General features: G+C 39.0%; 1 protein-coding gene across 1 annotated transcript in view; it reads left to right on the plus strand.

The window, feature by feature from the left end:
* Positions 1-17,091, plus strand: part of ANO4 (anoctamin 4) — a 444,323-nt gene that overhangs the window by 232,141 nt on the left and 195,091 nt on the right. Inside the window, exons 6-7 of the mRNA XM_069585151.1 lie at positions 8,765-8,901; positions 13,400-13,558. Coding sequence (XP_069441252.1) covers positions 8,765-8,901; positions 13,400-13,558 — 296 coding nt within the window. The remainder of the gene's footprint in view (positions 1-8,764; positions 8,902-13,399; positions 13,559-17,091) is intronic.

Here is a 17,091-nt window from a genome sequence, read left to right on the forward strand (position 1 = left end):
TCTATGTACTCAATTTCTTAAAATTTTTATTTATTTATTTTTCTCTTTGTTGTTTTTTTTTTATTTTTTTTTAGTTTTTTATTTTTTAAATTTTAAAATCTTTTGACTCCAGCTTTCTTATCCCAATTTTTGTTTGGGGTAGTGTTAACATACCTGTTTAATTGTTGCCTAATATACTAGTGGAGGTATCCAAACTTTTTAAAGCTGCAGAATCTGTTATTTTGTCCCTAATGTATTTTTTCGTATATCACCAGTGTTTAGGACAGATAACTGAGCTATCTGGAGTTGGTGAGGGGTAAAAGGTGTAGGGCTTTCCCACTCAGTTTCCTTTTTGCCCCTTCTGTGGCCCCTGAAGTTCCTCCAAAGAATCCTGGGGTTCCAGGGAACACACTTTGAAAACCACTGGCCTATTAGAAAGGAATAAAGCCAGATAAGGAAGGATTTATGTCTTTTCCAATTATTTATTTTAAATATTCTGAATTAGACCCTCTTCTTCTTGGTTTACCAGGCAGCCTCTGCTGCCTCTGCAAATTCATTTGAAGAGTAATGAACATCTAGAGGGTCCTAGACTTGCTAGTGCCATATAAATTTGGTTTTTAAAATTCCAGTGGCTCAAAGCTGTGCTGTGCTGCTGTGTGTTTTCCTAGATTTTTTAAAGCATTTAATTTGATCTATTTGTTAAATTTTTTAAAGCGTCAGATTTGTCAGGCTACAGCTGTGAAGTCTAGCTTGATTCAGATCAGTGTTAAAATTGTGACAAGATAATTGTTTGCTGGTGAAATGACTTCCTGTTCTTGAAACCAAACAGGATTTAAGAAGAGTAGAATGCCTTCCACAAAAACAAGGAGCTGGCTGGAAATAGCCTGCATTTGGGAGTCAGAACTGGGTTGGAATTCATCTCTGTCACTTATGAGCTGTGTGAGCATACTTAGCATCTTTGAACCTGGCTTCTTTCTCGTATTACCTGTCCTGCAAGGTGTTCTGAAGATCAAAGGAGAAAACAGACCTCACAATTCTTCATACACAGTCAGCTCTGAATAAATTGTAGTCCCTTCCACATCCTTCCTATTTGACCTCTGAATTCAAGAGAAAAACAGATTCTTGCAGGTAATGGCACTGAGGTAGTTAGAATAAAGGGAAAAAAGGCAATTGATATAATCTAAAGCTAACTTTTATTTATTTTAAAATGGGCATTGAGCACCTCCTATTTGCTAGCCCTTGTGTCAAGTTTGGAGCCATCTTGGGCCTTCATCTGAAAGGGACTCTAGATTTATAGATGAGCTGGTTATAAAACAGCCAGGTCATTGTTCAAACTGAGACATGAACACTTTTTTTTATTATTCTAAATTATTCCTGGAGGTGTCCTTTTTTTAATTTTCTAATGAGGCTATGAGGTCAGTATATAATACCTTCAGAACTCTGAGTATCAGATGTAATCATTTGGAACTCAGGATAAAAATATCAATAGTATAATGAACTGACACTCTGCAGAACAAATATAGAAACTCAGATTATACTGCACACAGCCCTTTCATGTCTTCTTCAGTGACCTATAATTTCACTTTATTTTCTCTGCCTCAGAAAGTGTCAAGATTAAAGAACTATAATGCCGAAGTGAGGGGGTTTTTTTGAAAGAGCCGTGAGTTGAACTCTTTGATTTTTTTGGTATTTATTTCTTCCTCTCTTTTAGATTGTTTCTAACACAGTCTAAAATAAACATTTGCTGTGTTTTTCCAATTGCCTTTATAGCATTGATCCCTCAAGTTCATCCTCTTGTCTGGAAGTATGAGGCTTTCTACTTATGTCTTGGTCATGTTTATATCTTCAGCACCTAAGCTCAGTGTTGGTTCAGTGAGCAAGTGGCAGAAGATAAGCAATTCATTTGTTTGTTTTAACCCTTGCCATATGTTTGCAGTCTCTTTTCCCAAGAGAGTTGAGCTAATATACAAAATTATTTTCATTGAAAGAATGTTTGAAATAATTGCAAATATTTGATAGTAGATTCAGTACCACTGTGGCAAATGCCCTCCCATCACATGAGGGAGGTCAGGATCTCCATGCTTCCTGGTCCTTTGCCTTCTCTGATCTGCTTCCGTTCTGGGAGAGTAGAACAAGCCAGCCCTCAGAAACCTTTCTCCCTGCTGCCTCTCTCCCCTGCTTGACTCAGAGTCAGTAGCTGATTTTTGCTCTCCCAGGCAATTTCAGTTTCTTGGCCCTTGTTTAGTTGTTCAATGTGAGTCCCTGCTATTTAGTTCCTGGGTCTCTTTAGGGTAAGTGCCTGCTTTTTGCGAGAGAATCATTTGGGTATCTTCCTTGCTTTCTTAAATATGTGGTATCCATATGCCAGAGCCCATGTTACCTGCCCAGTTCTATTCACAGGGCCCTTCCTGAGTCTGTATACAATGCAGGTCCATATTTGATTAGAACAGAATTTTTGCATTCCCTCTCTCTCTTTTCTCCCTCCCCCTCCCTTCATCCTTCTCTCCCTCCTTCTTTCTCTCCTTCCCTCCCTTCCTCCCTCTCTCATCATTCTTAATTGACTCCTCAGAACATTTGGCTCTCTTTCTTATTTAATTGCCTAATCACAGAATTCAACCAGGCAGATAATTATCAAACATTTCTTAATTTGAGAAACAATGTATGAGGGAGGCGATGGGATGTATTAACAAGTGACCTTGTTTGGATGAAGAGGAGCTTTGTCACATCTGTCCCAGAGGAGGGAGAGGTCCTGCTTCTACCTTGGCTGGACCATGAGCTCTTGGAGGGCAGGGGTCCTGCCTGTCATGTCCAGTACTTGAACCCCAGTTTCTGGACAGCATAGGTTCCAATAAATACTTATTGAATGAATAGATTTCTAAAAATTGGTTAACTTCACAGTTGCAGGTTATTTTCTTTAAAAGAATGAAAGTTTCCATCAAAGGGGATTGTACTTAGTTCCTCAAAATTGTGTTGTAGTTACAGCGGATCTATCCATGACAACGGTGAAACACGGATGAAGGTCACATGTGCCTTCTGTCTTCTGTGGAGTGTTTACATGCTCTGCAGTCTTCTTACTGATCACGTGTTTAGCTGAGCATTTTCTGACACTTCAGCATTTCTTATCTTCACTGAAGCTCTTGAATTACTGGCGGGTGATAATGGTACCTTCATATCATTCATTCTCTAAAAATCAGATACATACTGATTTCCCTTGAGCATTCAGGTAGCATCAGTCCTGTTATATTAATAGCTTCCAGACAGTAATTCTGATGGGCAGCAGTAGAAAGCAAAGGGCTTCTCTCCCTTTTCCCAAATTAACTGGTCCCTCTAGAATAAAATAGTTGGACCTTTAATGCAAAGCAGAACCTCTCAATGTCAGCACCATTACCATTTGGGCTGGAGAACTCACTATAAGGGCTATTCTGTGCACTGTAGGATGTTTAGCAACATCCCTGGATTCTCCCCACTAGATATGGCTGGCACCACACTGTGAGAACAAATTCCTCCTAGACCATATGAGATGCCTTCAGGGTGACAGTTTGGGGCCAGTTGAGAATCATAGATGTCAAAAGCTTTCTTGAACAGATTGTGCCAACACCAGAAGGTGATACTGATGGAAGATAATCTGGCAATTTTCTATCTTGGCAAAAGCATAGGATGAATGAATAAATATTCAAGAGTTTCTCCCCAATGAGGGCCAGTCACCATGACAAGAATCTTAGTGTCTGTCGTCTTTAGCATCCCCCTCTATCTCACATCTCATCCCAGTCCATCCCTCTGAACAACCACTCCAGCCTGTAAATGCTTCCTCTGTCTTTTTGCATCGATAACGCTAAAGTGCTGACTCAAGGTCCCAGAGTCTAAAATTGACAAACCCAACATTTCTCATGAATTTACCATATGTCAACTACCCTGCTGACGTGTGCATTATCTCACAGAATCTTCTTAGTCACCCTAAGAGGTTTCTATACCTGTCTCACCAGTGAGGAAATGGGAGCACAAATTCACACAGCTAAGTGGTGAAGTTTGAAATAGTAATCAGGTCTTCCCATGTTAAAAGAATATTTTGATCCTATTCAGATATAACCCATAGAAACTCATCATTATCTCCGTGAAAATGTAATCAATATCTACTTGAAATGATGGAGCTCCTGGCTTGTAAGAGTTGCATTAGGAGAAACATATATGCATGGTCCCAGAGTCATAGAACAGTGAAAAAAACTACTCTCACACATCATTAGACAGTGACCATTTTGAGGTCATTCTGTGTGGGTGCATGTGAAGTCACTTCAGTCATGTTCAACTCTTTGCGACCCCATGGACCATAGCCCGCCAGGCTCCTCTGCCCCTTGGATTCTCCAGACAAGAACACTGGAGTGGGTTGCTGTGCCCTCCTCCAGGGGATTTTCCCAACTCAGGGATTAAACTTGGGTCACTTACATCTCATCTCCTACCTTGGCTGTTATTCAACAAAAATGAGTTGAGGGCTTATTCCTTGCCTAGATCTCTGTATACCAGTCAACACAGACAGGGTCCCTGTTCTTTTGGAACTTAAATTCTAATCCAGCATAGAACTTAAGTTCTAATGCTGGGTAGATATCCAGCATTTAAGAAAACAAATGAGTAAATAATTCAGACTGTGATACATGCTGGGAAGGAAATGAGCAGAGAGAGGAGATGGAGGGCACCTGGGTGAAGGGCAGCTTCTTTACATCGGGTGGTCAGGGAAATGGGCTTTGACCTTGACACCTCCCACAACATACTGTGCTTCCTCAAAAATGTCAGTGCTTCTACTTGAGCACCTGGTCCAGTGTAGATGCTCTTAAGCCTTGGTTGTATGAAAAGACATTGATGTTTTTCATCTGTAGCCTCACAGCCTAAAAACCTCTAATAAATGTGTTAGTTCCTCTTTTTTTTGCTGCTGTAACAAATTACCACAAACTAAGTAACTTGAAACAGCACAGATTTCTTATCTTACAGTTCTGAAGGTCAGACATCTTCAAGGTGTCGGCAAGACTGTGTTCCTTCTAGAGGTTCTGGGGGAGAATCTGCTTTCTTGCCTTTTCTATCTTCTTGGGCCAACCCTGCATTCCTTGTCTTGTGACCTTGTCCTCTATTGTCAGACTCAGCAGCATCGTATCTTCCAGTGTCTTTATCTGATTCTGACCTTCCTGTCTCTCTTGTAATTACATGGCCCTATCTATATAATCCTGGATAATCTCCCCAATTTAAGATCCTTGATTTAATTGCATCAGTGAAGTCCCTTTCCCCATATAACTTTATACAGTCATACATTCCAGGGATTGGGTTACCTTTGGGGGCCATAATTTAGCCTGCTACAGTAAGCAATACATGTTCATTTTATTCCTGTGTCAATTTTATTTTACAGATTAAAAACTTGCAGTTAAATGAATTGCCAAAAATCACACACTTGGATCCTGGCCACCCCGTTACACTCTTGTTCTTCATATCACTCACCATACTTCACATTTCTTTGATTATTTGTTTTGTTATTACCAAAAGGGCAGGAACACTCATCACTTTTATTCACCAAGATTCAGTCACTACACATCTCTGCCTGTCACAGTGTGCATACCTCTAAAATTTTTTGGATGAAAGAATGGATACTCTCTTATATGCTTGGGTAAATAGAAGTCAGTCTTCTATGAATTATACTAGTCAGCAGCTTCTGATAGGTTAAAAATCTTTAGTTATTTTTAAAGCATCAAAGAAGGCAAGAATATACAATGGAGAAAAGATAATCTCTTTAACAAGTGGTGCTGGGAAAACTGGTCAACCACTTGTAAAGGAATGAAACTAGAACACTTTCTAACACTGCACACAAAAATAAACTCAAAATGGATTAAAGATCTAAATGTAAGACCAGAAACTATAAAACTCCTAGAGGAAAACATAGACAAAACACTCTCTGACATAAATCACAGCAGGATCCTCTATGATCCACCTCCCAGAATACTGGAAATAAAAGCAAAAATAAACAAATGGGACCTAAGTAAAATTAAAAGCTTCTGCACAACAAAGGAAACTATAAGCAAGGTGAAAAGACAGCCTTCAGAATGGGAGAAAATAATAGCAAATGAAGCAACTGACAAACATCTAATGTCAAAAATATACAAGCAACTCCTGCAGCTTAATTCCAGAAAAATAAATGACCCAGTCAAAAAATGGGCCAAAGAACTAAACAGACATTTCTCCAAAGAAGACATACAGATGGCTAACAAACACATGAAAAGATGCTCAACATCACTCATTATCAGAGAAATGCAAATCAAAACCACAATGAGGTACCATTTCACGCCAGTCAGAATGGCTGGGATCCAAACGTCTACAAGCAATAATGCTGGAGAGGGTGTGGAGAAAAGGGAACCCTCTTACACTGTTGCTGGGAATGCAAACTAGTATAGCCACTATGGAGAACTGTCTAGAGATTCCTTAAAAAACTGTAAATAGAACTGCCCTATGACCCAGCAATCCCACTGCTGGGCATACACACCAAGGAAATCAGAATTGAAAGAGACACGTGTACCCCAATGTTCTTCACAGCACTGTTTATATAGCCAAGACATGGAAGCAACCTAGATGTCCATCAGCAGATGAATGGATAAGAAAGCTGTGGTACATATACACAATGGAGTATTACTCAGCCATTAAAAAGAATACATTTGAATCAGTTCTAATGAGGTGGATAAAACTGGAGCCTATTATACAGAGTGAAGTAAGCCAGAAAGAAAACCACCAATACAGTATACTAACACATATATATGGAATTTAGAAAGACGGTAACGATAACCCTGTATGTAAGAAAGCAAAAGAGACACAGATGTATAGAACAGTCTTTTGGATTCGGAGGGAGAGGGAGAGGGTGGGATGATTTGGGAGAATGGCATTGAAACATGTATAATATCATATAAGAAACGAATCTCCAGTCCAGGTTTGATGCATGATACAGGATGCTTGGGGCTGGTGCACTGAGATGACCCAGAGGGATGGTACAGGGAGGGAGGTGGGAGGAAGGTTAAGGATGGGGAACACCTGTACACTCGTGGTGGGTTCTTGTTGATGTATGGCAAAACCAATACAATATTGTAAAGTAAAAAAAATAGTAATAATAAGTAAATGATAAATGGTTAAAAAAATAAAGCATCAAAGAAAAAGTGAACTTCAGTGTTCTTCTAAAATTTAAGTCAGTATAGAAGGGACCCCAAAAGCAAAAATAAGCAAATGAACTTAAAAACTTGCACAGCAAAGAAAACCATAAACAAAATGAGAAGACAACCTATGAACTCAAAAGAAAATATTTGCAAGTAATATGACTAGCAAAAGCTTAATTTCCAAAATATATGAACAGATTTATACAGGTCAGTATAAAAAAAAAAACTGAATCAAAAAATGGGTAGAAGACCTAAATAGACTACTCCAAAGAAGACATACAGATGGCCAACAGGCACATGAAAAGATGCTCAACATTGCTAATTACTAGAGAATGCAAATCAGAACTACAATACAGTATCACCTCACACTGGTCTGAATGTCCATCATCAAAAAATCTACAAACAATAAATGCTGGAGAGGGTGTGGAGTAACAGGAGCCCTCCTCCCCTGTTGGTGAAAATGTAAGTAAGTGCAGCCACTATGAAGAACAGAATGGAGGTTCCTTAAAAAAAACTAAAAGTTGTCGTATGATCCAGTGATCCCACTCCTGGGCATGTATCCGGAAAAGACAAAAACTGTAATTTGAAGATACTCGCACCCCAGTGTTCATAGCAACCCTATTTATAGTAGATAAGACATGGAAGCATTTAAATGAAAACAAAACATTTTTGTTTTTTGTATTCTCCAATACAAAATGAGATGTTAAGTTGCTGTACATATATACAATGGATTATTACTGAGCCTTCAGTTCAGTTCAGTTGTTCAGTCGTGTCTTACTAAGCCATAGAGAAGAACAAATTTGAGTCAGTTGTAGTCAGGTGGATGAACCTAGAGCCTATTATACAGGGTGAAGTAAGTCAGAAAGAAAAAAATGAATATTGTATAATAACACATATGGATGTGATCTAGAAAAAATGAGACTGATGAACCTGTTTGTAGGGCAGCAGTAGAGATACAGACATAGAGAATTGACTTGTGGACACAGTGGGGGATGGAGAGGGTGGAACGAACTGAGACAGTAGCCCTGAAGCCCATATACACACTACCACGTGTAAAACAGATAGCTAATGGAAAGCTGCTCTACAGCACAGGGGACTCGGCTTGGTGCTCTGTGATGACCGGGATCGGGGGTGGGTGTGAAGGAGGCTTAAGAGGAAGGGAATGTATGTATACTTAACAACAGATTGATGTTGTTGTACATCAGGAACCAGCACAACCTTGTAAAGCCATTATCTTCCAATTAAAACCTTTTAAAAAATATGCAAAATGAGTTCTTTGAAGTCTTAAAGAACCCATGCTAAACAACTATATGAAGGCAAGCTAAAGAAAACAACACTTCCTGTTATCATGGAAGACAAATTCTATTTATATGGTGGAGATACTTCACTTTACTTCACATTGTCTTTCACCTTGGCCTAATGGAGACACTATTTGGTTAAACACATTTTACATTTGACGTCCATTTTTCTTTGGAAATAATATATCTGTCATTCAAGGTGTCATTGAAACAATGAAAAGCTATGAAGCCAGGCGGAGATGTCTTTACTTTCAGTATTGCTTTTAAGATCCCAGATTCTTGACTTGACTTGTAATGTATTTACTTTGGTTCTAGTGGCCAAGGATGTCAATATTCTTTTTGATGAATTAGAAGCTGTCAACAGTCCTTGCAAAGATGACGACTCTCTCCTTCACCCTGGAAACCTTACCAGTACTTCAGATGATGCTAGCAGGTTGGAAGCCGGGGGAGAGGTAAGAGTATGCCATTTCATAAAAACAGAATTCTTGATCCAGGCCAGAACTGGAGAAGCATATTCCAGTGGACTGTTTGAAGTTATCTCATTGAACTGGGGGCCCCTGGGGGAAAAGAAGGGGTGAAGTCTTACATGCTTTTGAAAACCTCCAGGGGTCTAGCACATTTCAGGAATCCAAAATCTACCTAGCTCAAAACAGACTTTCAGTGGGTCATGCACTTCTCTTATAGCTAAAGGCATTTAGCTTATACAAAGAAGATTTTTAAAAACACTCATCATTTTAAAATGATTTGGGAATGCATGTAAGAATTAAAGATTTTAAAATTTAAAAAATAAAAAACTAAAATTAAAAAAATAAATAAATAAATAAAATGATTTACATTTTAGGTATGGCTAACTAGTCAAAAGTTAGCTTTACAAAAATGGATTCCCTGTTGAAATCTCCCATCATGTAAAACAATGATGTAAAGTGGACCAGCTCTTGGTAGACTGTGTTGTCTGTAGCCTCTTTGAGTTCCCATTAGCCTCTGTAATCTGGAAACTAAGATTACAGAAACTCATTGCAATTATAAACAGACAATCTGTTCATGTGTTATTTTGGGGGAAAAAAAAGTATTTTGTTAAAAGCATTCACTATTGCTCAGCTGTGTCTCAGTGGAGTTTAATATCTTCTTTGTATATGCACTTTGTATATGGGCTTTCCTAGTGGCTCAGTTCAGTTCAGTCGCTCAGTTGTGTCCGACTCTTTGCAACCCCATGGACTGCAGTACACCAGGCCTCCCTGTCCATCACCAACTCCCAGAATTAACTCAAACTCATGTCCGTTGAGTCAGTGATGTCATCCAACCATCTCATCCTCTGTCATTTGCTTCTCCTCCTGCCTTCAGTCTTTCCCACCATCAGGATCTTTTCAGATGAGTCAGCTCTTCACATCAGGTGGCCAAAGCATTGGAGTTTCAACTTCAGCATCAATCCTTCAAATGAATATTCAGGACTGATTTCCTTTACGGTGGACTGGTTAGATCTCTTTGCAGTCCAAGGGACTCTCAAGAGTCTTTTCCAACACCACAGTTCAAAAGCATCAATTCTTCAGCACTCTGCTTTCTTTATAGTCCAACTCTCACATCCATACATGACTAGAAAAACCATAGCTTTGACTAGACGGGCCTTTGTTGGCAAAGTAATGTGTCTGCTTTTTAACATGCTGTCTAGGTTGGTCATAGCTTTTCTTTCAAGAAGCAAGCGTCTTTTAATTTCATGGCTACAGTCACCATCTGCAGTGATTTTGAAGCTCAGATGGTAGGTAAAGAATCTGCCTGCAATGCCGGAGACCCAGATTCGATCCCTGGGTCAGAAAGATCCCCTAGAGAAGGGAATGGCTACCCACTCCAGTACTCTTGCCTGGAGAATTCCAAGGACAGAGGAGCCTGGTGCGCTACAGTCCCCAGGGTCACAGAGTTAGACGTGACTAAGCAACTGACACTTGCATCTGCACTAGGTTTAGGTAATAGGAACACAGATCAGAGTCATTAATTTATTGTGTCTTCTTAAGGCTGTTGTTATTCCAGAGGCTGTTAGCCATCAAAAGGATAACACCTTTGAGCAGGAAAAATCGTTTACTTCTGTCAAACTTCCCAGACCTCTTTCTATAAGTGCCGTACACTACTTATCTGTGTGTGTGTGTTTTAAGAAAAAAACTCATTCTATCAGCATTTCTTCACACAGAAACTTTGGATACCATAATATGACACAAAGGAAGGACCTTGAAAGGCACCTCACAAAGCAGCTAGTCTAATCCCCTTAATTTAGAGGTGATTGAACAGTCTCCGGGAGATTAGGGCTTTGCTAAACCTTCTCTTGAAGCCTCGGCTGGTTTTGCAGATAGATGGTAATGTGCTAAATCTACTGAACAGTTCCCTCGCCTGGCAGATGATTGCTAAGAAAGTGTTTATTTGGGTGGGCTTCTGAGCAGAAGCCAGAAATAGTGAAGACTGATCATCAGTTATAAATACCTGCCCAGGTATGAGACATGTTATTTCCATCTCTCCCAGCTGAGAATTTCCTTTTGTAGGTTTCATGGCACTGCTGCAAGAATATGGACTCTAGCAATAGCCTTGGAGGTCTGGCATATTTTCTTTCTTCATACTGCTAGGTAGAAACCAATATATACTGTGATCTCAATTTTTTTTGAGTTTACACTTACAGTTGACCCTTGAATAACATGAGTTTGAGCTATGTGGGTCCCTCTATCTGTTGATGTTTTTCACTAATAGATGTTATAGTACTATATAGTATGTGGTTGCAACCACAGTGTGGAGAAACCATGGATATGAAGACCCTGCTCTGACTATAAGTTATAAGCAGATTCAATCCTTGTGCTGTTTATAACTGTATACACAAATATCACAAAGAAAAATGTTTACTATGGTGGGCAAAACCAATACAGTATTGTAAAGTAAAATAAAGTAAAAATAAAAATTAAAAAAAAAAGTTTGAGAGACACTGACTAAAAAGTATTACTAAAACCATCAAACTACATGTAGTCTCATCCTTCTCCCCTACCAGATGGACTGTCTTCCTGAATGTTTGCATTTTTTATTACCTTGCTCTAAAAATCATTTTACCATGCATACATATGTAGCCTTAACAAATTATTTTGCATTGATTTTGTTTTGTGTTTTGTAAAAAATGGTATCATGCAGTATAAAGTCTTCTCTGACTTGCTTTGCTTCTGTCAATGTTGTTTTTAAGATTTTGCTTACGATAAGATGCATCATTAGTTCTTTTTCCCTGCTGTATAATATTCTACTATATGACTATACAATTTATTTATGTTCACCTATTCATTGATTTGCATTGATTCCCATTTAAAATATTTTCTCTTATGAATAATGCTGCTGTGAACATTCATATACACATTTCCTGGTTTGTCAGGAATTTATTAGGGTTATATATGCCAATGTTCTTTCCAAGGAGTAAGCGTCTTTTAATTTCCTGGCTGCAGTCACCATCTGCAGTGATTTCGGAGCCCAAAAACATAAAGTCTGACACTGCTTCCACTGTTTCCCCATCTATTTCCCATGAAGTGATGGGACCAGATGCCATGATCTTTGTTTTCTGAATGTTGAACTTTAAGCCAACTTTTTCACTCTCCTCTTTCACTTTCATCAAGAGGCTTTTTAGTTCCTCTTCACTTTCTGCCATAAGGGTGGTGTCATCTGCATATCTGAGGTTATTGATATTTCTCCTGGCAATCTTGATTCCAGCTTGTGCTTCTTCCAGCCCAGCGTTTCTCATGATGTACTCTGCATATAAGTTAAATAAGCAGGGTGACAATATATAGGCTTGTCGTACTCCTTTTCCTATTTGGAAGCAGTCTGTTGTTCCATGTCCAGTTCTAACTGTTGCTTCCTGACCTCCATATAGGTTTCTCATGAGGCAGGTCAGGTGGTCTGGTATTCCCATCTCTTTCAGAATTTTCCACAGTTTATTGTGATCCACACAGTCAAAGGCTTTGGCATAGTCAATAAAGCAGAAATAGATGTTTTTCTGGAACTCTCTTGCTTTTTCGATGATCCAGCAGATGTTGGCAATTTGATCTCTGGTTCCTCTGCCTTTTCTAAAACCAGCTTGAACATCTGGAAGTTACTCCTTGGAAGGAAAGTTATGACCAACCTAGATAGCATATTCAAAAGCAGAGACATTACTTTGCCAACAAAGGTCTGTCTAGTCACGGCTATGGTTTTTCCAATAGTCATGTATGGATGTGAGAGTTGGACTGTGAAGAAAGCTGAGTGCTGAAGAATTGATGCTTTTGAACTGTGGTGTTGGGGAAGACTCTTGAGAGTCCCTTGGACTGCAGGGAGATCCAACCAGTCCATTCTAAAGGAGATCAGTCCTGGGTGTTCTTTGGAAGGACTGATGCTAAGCTGAAACTCCAATACTTTCCACCTCATGTGAAGAGTTGACTCATTGGAAAAGACCCTGATGCTGGGAGGGATTGGGGGCAGGAGGAGAAGGGGACGATAGAGGATAAGATGGCTGGATGGCATCACCGACTCGATGGACGTGAGTCTGAGTGAACTCCGGGAGTTGGTGATGGACAGGGAGGCCTGGCGTGCTGCGGTTCATGGGGTCGCAGAGAGTCGGACACGACTGAGCAACTAACCTGAACTGAAGCCAGTGTCCAGCTCTACATGATGATGTTGGTGTGTTTCCCAGTGTTAGTATATCAGTTTTCACTCTCACCTGTAGAATGTCAGTTGCTCCACATCCTTGGCAACTTTTGATATCATTGGGTATCTTTAAGTTTTGTTCATTAGACTGAATGCTTTTTCCGATTTTTATTTTGTGTTCTGTTTACATTTTTCATTAATAAATGTGTAATTTTGATAAAACACAAGGAAAATTCATTTAGTTTTAGTTATTCTTTAACATTACTCAGTCAAGGCGCAGTTTTGAGTGTCTTACACTGGTCCCTTTCTCTTTGTGTGCAGACAGTACCAGAAAAAAACAAATTAAATGGCCTTTACTTCAGAGACGGAAAATGTCGAATTGACTACATTCTTGTGTACAGAAAATCCAACCCCCAGATGGAAAAGAGAGAAGTATTTGAAAGAAATATTAGAGCAGAAGGATTACAAATGGAGAAAGAGGTAAATGGTTTGCATGAATGAGAAAAGTATATATATACGTCAGTTCATATCAAGAGATAATTTAAAAAATAAGCAGTTAGTAGAGTAACTGAATATTTCATTTTCTGAGGCTTTGCCAATCTGCGGTGTATGGAGAATTTTCCTGCAATTAGACTTCTGCAGCACAATTTGCCTTTGAGAGCATTTTGATATCCAAAGATTTCATGAAAATGAAAATATTCCAATTAAATTGATTTTTTCAAAGTGTTATTTTACCTGACTTCCTACATATGCTGCCTCTCTATGTTAATGGTGGGTTTTATTGGGTTCACCAAAACGTTCATTCAGGTTTTCCATACCATCTGACAGAAAGCCTGAACGAACTTGTTGACCAACCCAATATTTGCATGGATTTAAAAAAAAAACTGGATAAAATGCAATCAGCTGACCCTAGAGGCTCTTTTTACATTTCAGGAAGCATCATGGGTTTGGGTATCCTCACACACCAGAAGAGACTGTCTGGCTGATTTGGCTAAAAACAGCTGAGACTTACAAAGTGATTCTGGTTTTAAGAGACGTTCAGGATGTTTTGTCAGGTTCCCAAACTCAAGGGTTACCTTATCAGTGTTTACTCTTCCCCCTTCCCTCCTCCTCCACAGGGGAAGTTTTGAGGAAGGTATAAGAGACCCAGCCAGGCCTCTGATAATAATCCGCAACGGGACTGTTACGTACCCAGAAACGCTGTGCACTTTTCTAGAACTTGGCCCTGTTTGCCAGATTACATAACTCCTCTCGCATTTTCCCTAAACATTGTGCACAGCTTCTGGAGTTTTTCATAGTCAAGAAGAACATGTGACAATTAAAAGTGTTTGCTTCTGATTCTTCTCTTCAAGGCTGAAGGATGGATCTTTGAAGTCAGACATCCCTGTTTTCTTTGTACGGGAAAGGTTGCATGCTGTTCCTGGGACTCTTCTGATAAATTGGTTTTTTTTAGTTCTGTTCGACTAGCCTCAACCCTGGAGCATTTATAAAATAGAAGCAGTGCTTCTCTGGAATGTCTCCAAAAAGAGAATTAGAAAAACGGTGAGATGAGTATGGCCTTAAGGGAACAGGTTCTCATTCTCAGGAAAGTGGAAGCAGATTGCTCAAAAGACTGCTTCAGCTGGAGTTTCCCCTGGAGCAACAAACAGAATTAAATCTGTTGCTTTTTCCATTTTTGTGGGATTCTGGAAAATCTTTCCTATACCCACTGGAATATACATTTGATAAACCTTGTTCTTTAGATAAGTTGTATGTTGGTATCCAGTAGACAGTTGTGTATTCTTTTCTTAACATTAATAGTACATTAATACTTTATCCCTAAAAATCATTTCTTCATGTTTTATTCTGTTTCAGAATTTTTATATAAAAAAATAAAAGATCTGAATTGCTGCCTGATCTAACGAAAGTCCTTCCTGTGATCCATTCTGACTCTGTCAAAGTTTTGATTCCTGTTAAAACTAAGTAGCTTTGTTCAGTTAATGAAAGATTTATATTTTAAGCTTCATCATTGTTCTCTCCATTTCTGGGGCTTCTTTTGTGTAGGTCTTTTCAGTGTCATTTCATGACTTTGAAGTTAAAACTCAAAAAGCCTAATACTTTTACAAATAATGTACATTACCAAAGAGTTGACAGCTCTCCCATATGTTTCCTGAAAGTCTTCTGTACTGCAATATTCAGCTGCCAGAATTAGAGTGGGTGGCTAAGGAGGGTTACTCTGCCTTCTAACGTGCAGTTTTGCTGTGCAGTCCAGAGTTGACCAGAGTATGTTAGATAGATGGCTCATATGATTTTAGTGGCTTACAATAATTTTGTTTGGTTCTAATTTGTAAAAATTTTAATAGCTAGGTATTTATTTTAATGTATGGAAATAATAGCAATTGGAAAATGTGTATCACCATATGAGAGGCTTCATTCAGCTCTTATCTAATGAACACATAAGGAAGTTGTGGTACATATACACAATGGAATATTACTCAGCTATAGAAAGGAATGAATTTGAGTCAGTTCTAGTGAGGTGGATGAACCTAGAGCCTGTCATACAGAGTGAAGTAAATCAAAAAGAGAAAAACAAATATGGTATATTAATGCATATATATGGAATCTAAAAAAATGGTACTGATGAACCTATTTGCAGGGCAGCAATAGAGACACAGACATAGCGAACAGACTTGCGGACACAGGGGGGAGGGGGGAGGGTGGGAGGAGTTGAGAGAGTAGTATGGAAACATATATATATTACCATGTGTAAAATAGATAGCCAGTGGGAATTAGCTGTGTGATGCAGAGAGCTCAACCTGTCTTACAACCAAGAGGGGTGGGAGGGAGGTCCAAGAGGGAGGGGACATATGTATACCTATGACTGATTCATGTTGATGTATGGCAGAAACCAATATAATATTAAAAGCAATTATACTCTAATTAAAAAATGAACACTTATCTAAGCATGTCTTTTTCCTCTTTCCCCCAAAAGTTTTTCTCTTGATGGCAGCTCCCCTGCAGTGTTCTATCTACTACCAAAAGCTTGGTTTTCCTCTTTTTGGAAGCTTCTTCCTAAGCAGCTTTTCCCTGTGGCCCACACTCTGCATAAGCAGCACAGTTTGACTCTCAGTTCCATCTCCAAGCTCTGCTTTGTATTTTCATGGTCTCAGCCGGCTCAGCAGAAAAAGGGGCTCTGCAGGATCTTCCTTGCTTAGAGACAGCAGGAAATTATAGCTAAATTAATTTTCCCTGTCATAATTAATTAAAATAAAATGTCCCTTGTATGAACAGCAAATCTGCATCTTCATTTTTTTAAAAAAAAGAGTTGCATTTTATTAAACCATCAGAAGCGTTTTTGAGCTTCCCAGGTGGCACAGTGGTAAAGAATTTACCTATCAGTGCAAGAGATGCAAGAGACATGGGTTCGATCCCTGGGTCAGGAAGATCCCCTGGAGGAGGGCATGGCAACCCACTCCAGTATTCTTGCCTGGAGAATCCCATGGACAGAGGAGCCTGGAGGGCTACAATCCATGGGGATCACAAAGAGTTGAACATGACTGAGTGTACACTTGCACGAAGAAGCACTTTTATTTAAATCAAGCGTTCTCATAAACAACTGCAATAGAAAACCAGCAATTTTAATAGCTATTTCAACTTCCAGAAGTTATTTCCAGCTTTTATACATAAAACAAAGAATTTAGTTCAAGGTGATAAAACCCAGGGGACTTCCTGTGAATCCATGTATACCTGAAATGATGAACACTGAATAAATTTTATGAATTATTAATATCTTCATTAGTTGTGTGTCATGATGTCCAATAATTACTGATAATATCTCACAGACTTAGAAGCTTTTGTGTCCAAATCAGCAAAGACGGGATCTCTAGTTGAAGTTTAATAGGAGACTCCTCGTCTCTTATAACATTGAGAATCATGAAACACAATCAGGAAAATCTTTGATTCATGATAAAAAGTCAGGATCCAATCAAATTTCATATCTTGAAAACTTAACCCCCTACCTGGTCAGTCAATAG

This window comes from Ovis canadensis, chromosome 3, assembly GCF_042477335.2.
Source record: "Ovis canadensis isolate MfBH-ARS-UI-01 breed Bighorn chromosome 3, ARS-UI_OviCan_v2, whole genome shotgun sequence".
NCBI lineage: Eukaryota > Metazoa > Chordata > Mammalia > Artiodactyla > Bovidae > Ovis > Ovis canadensis.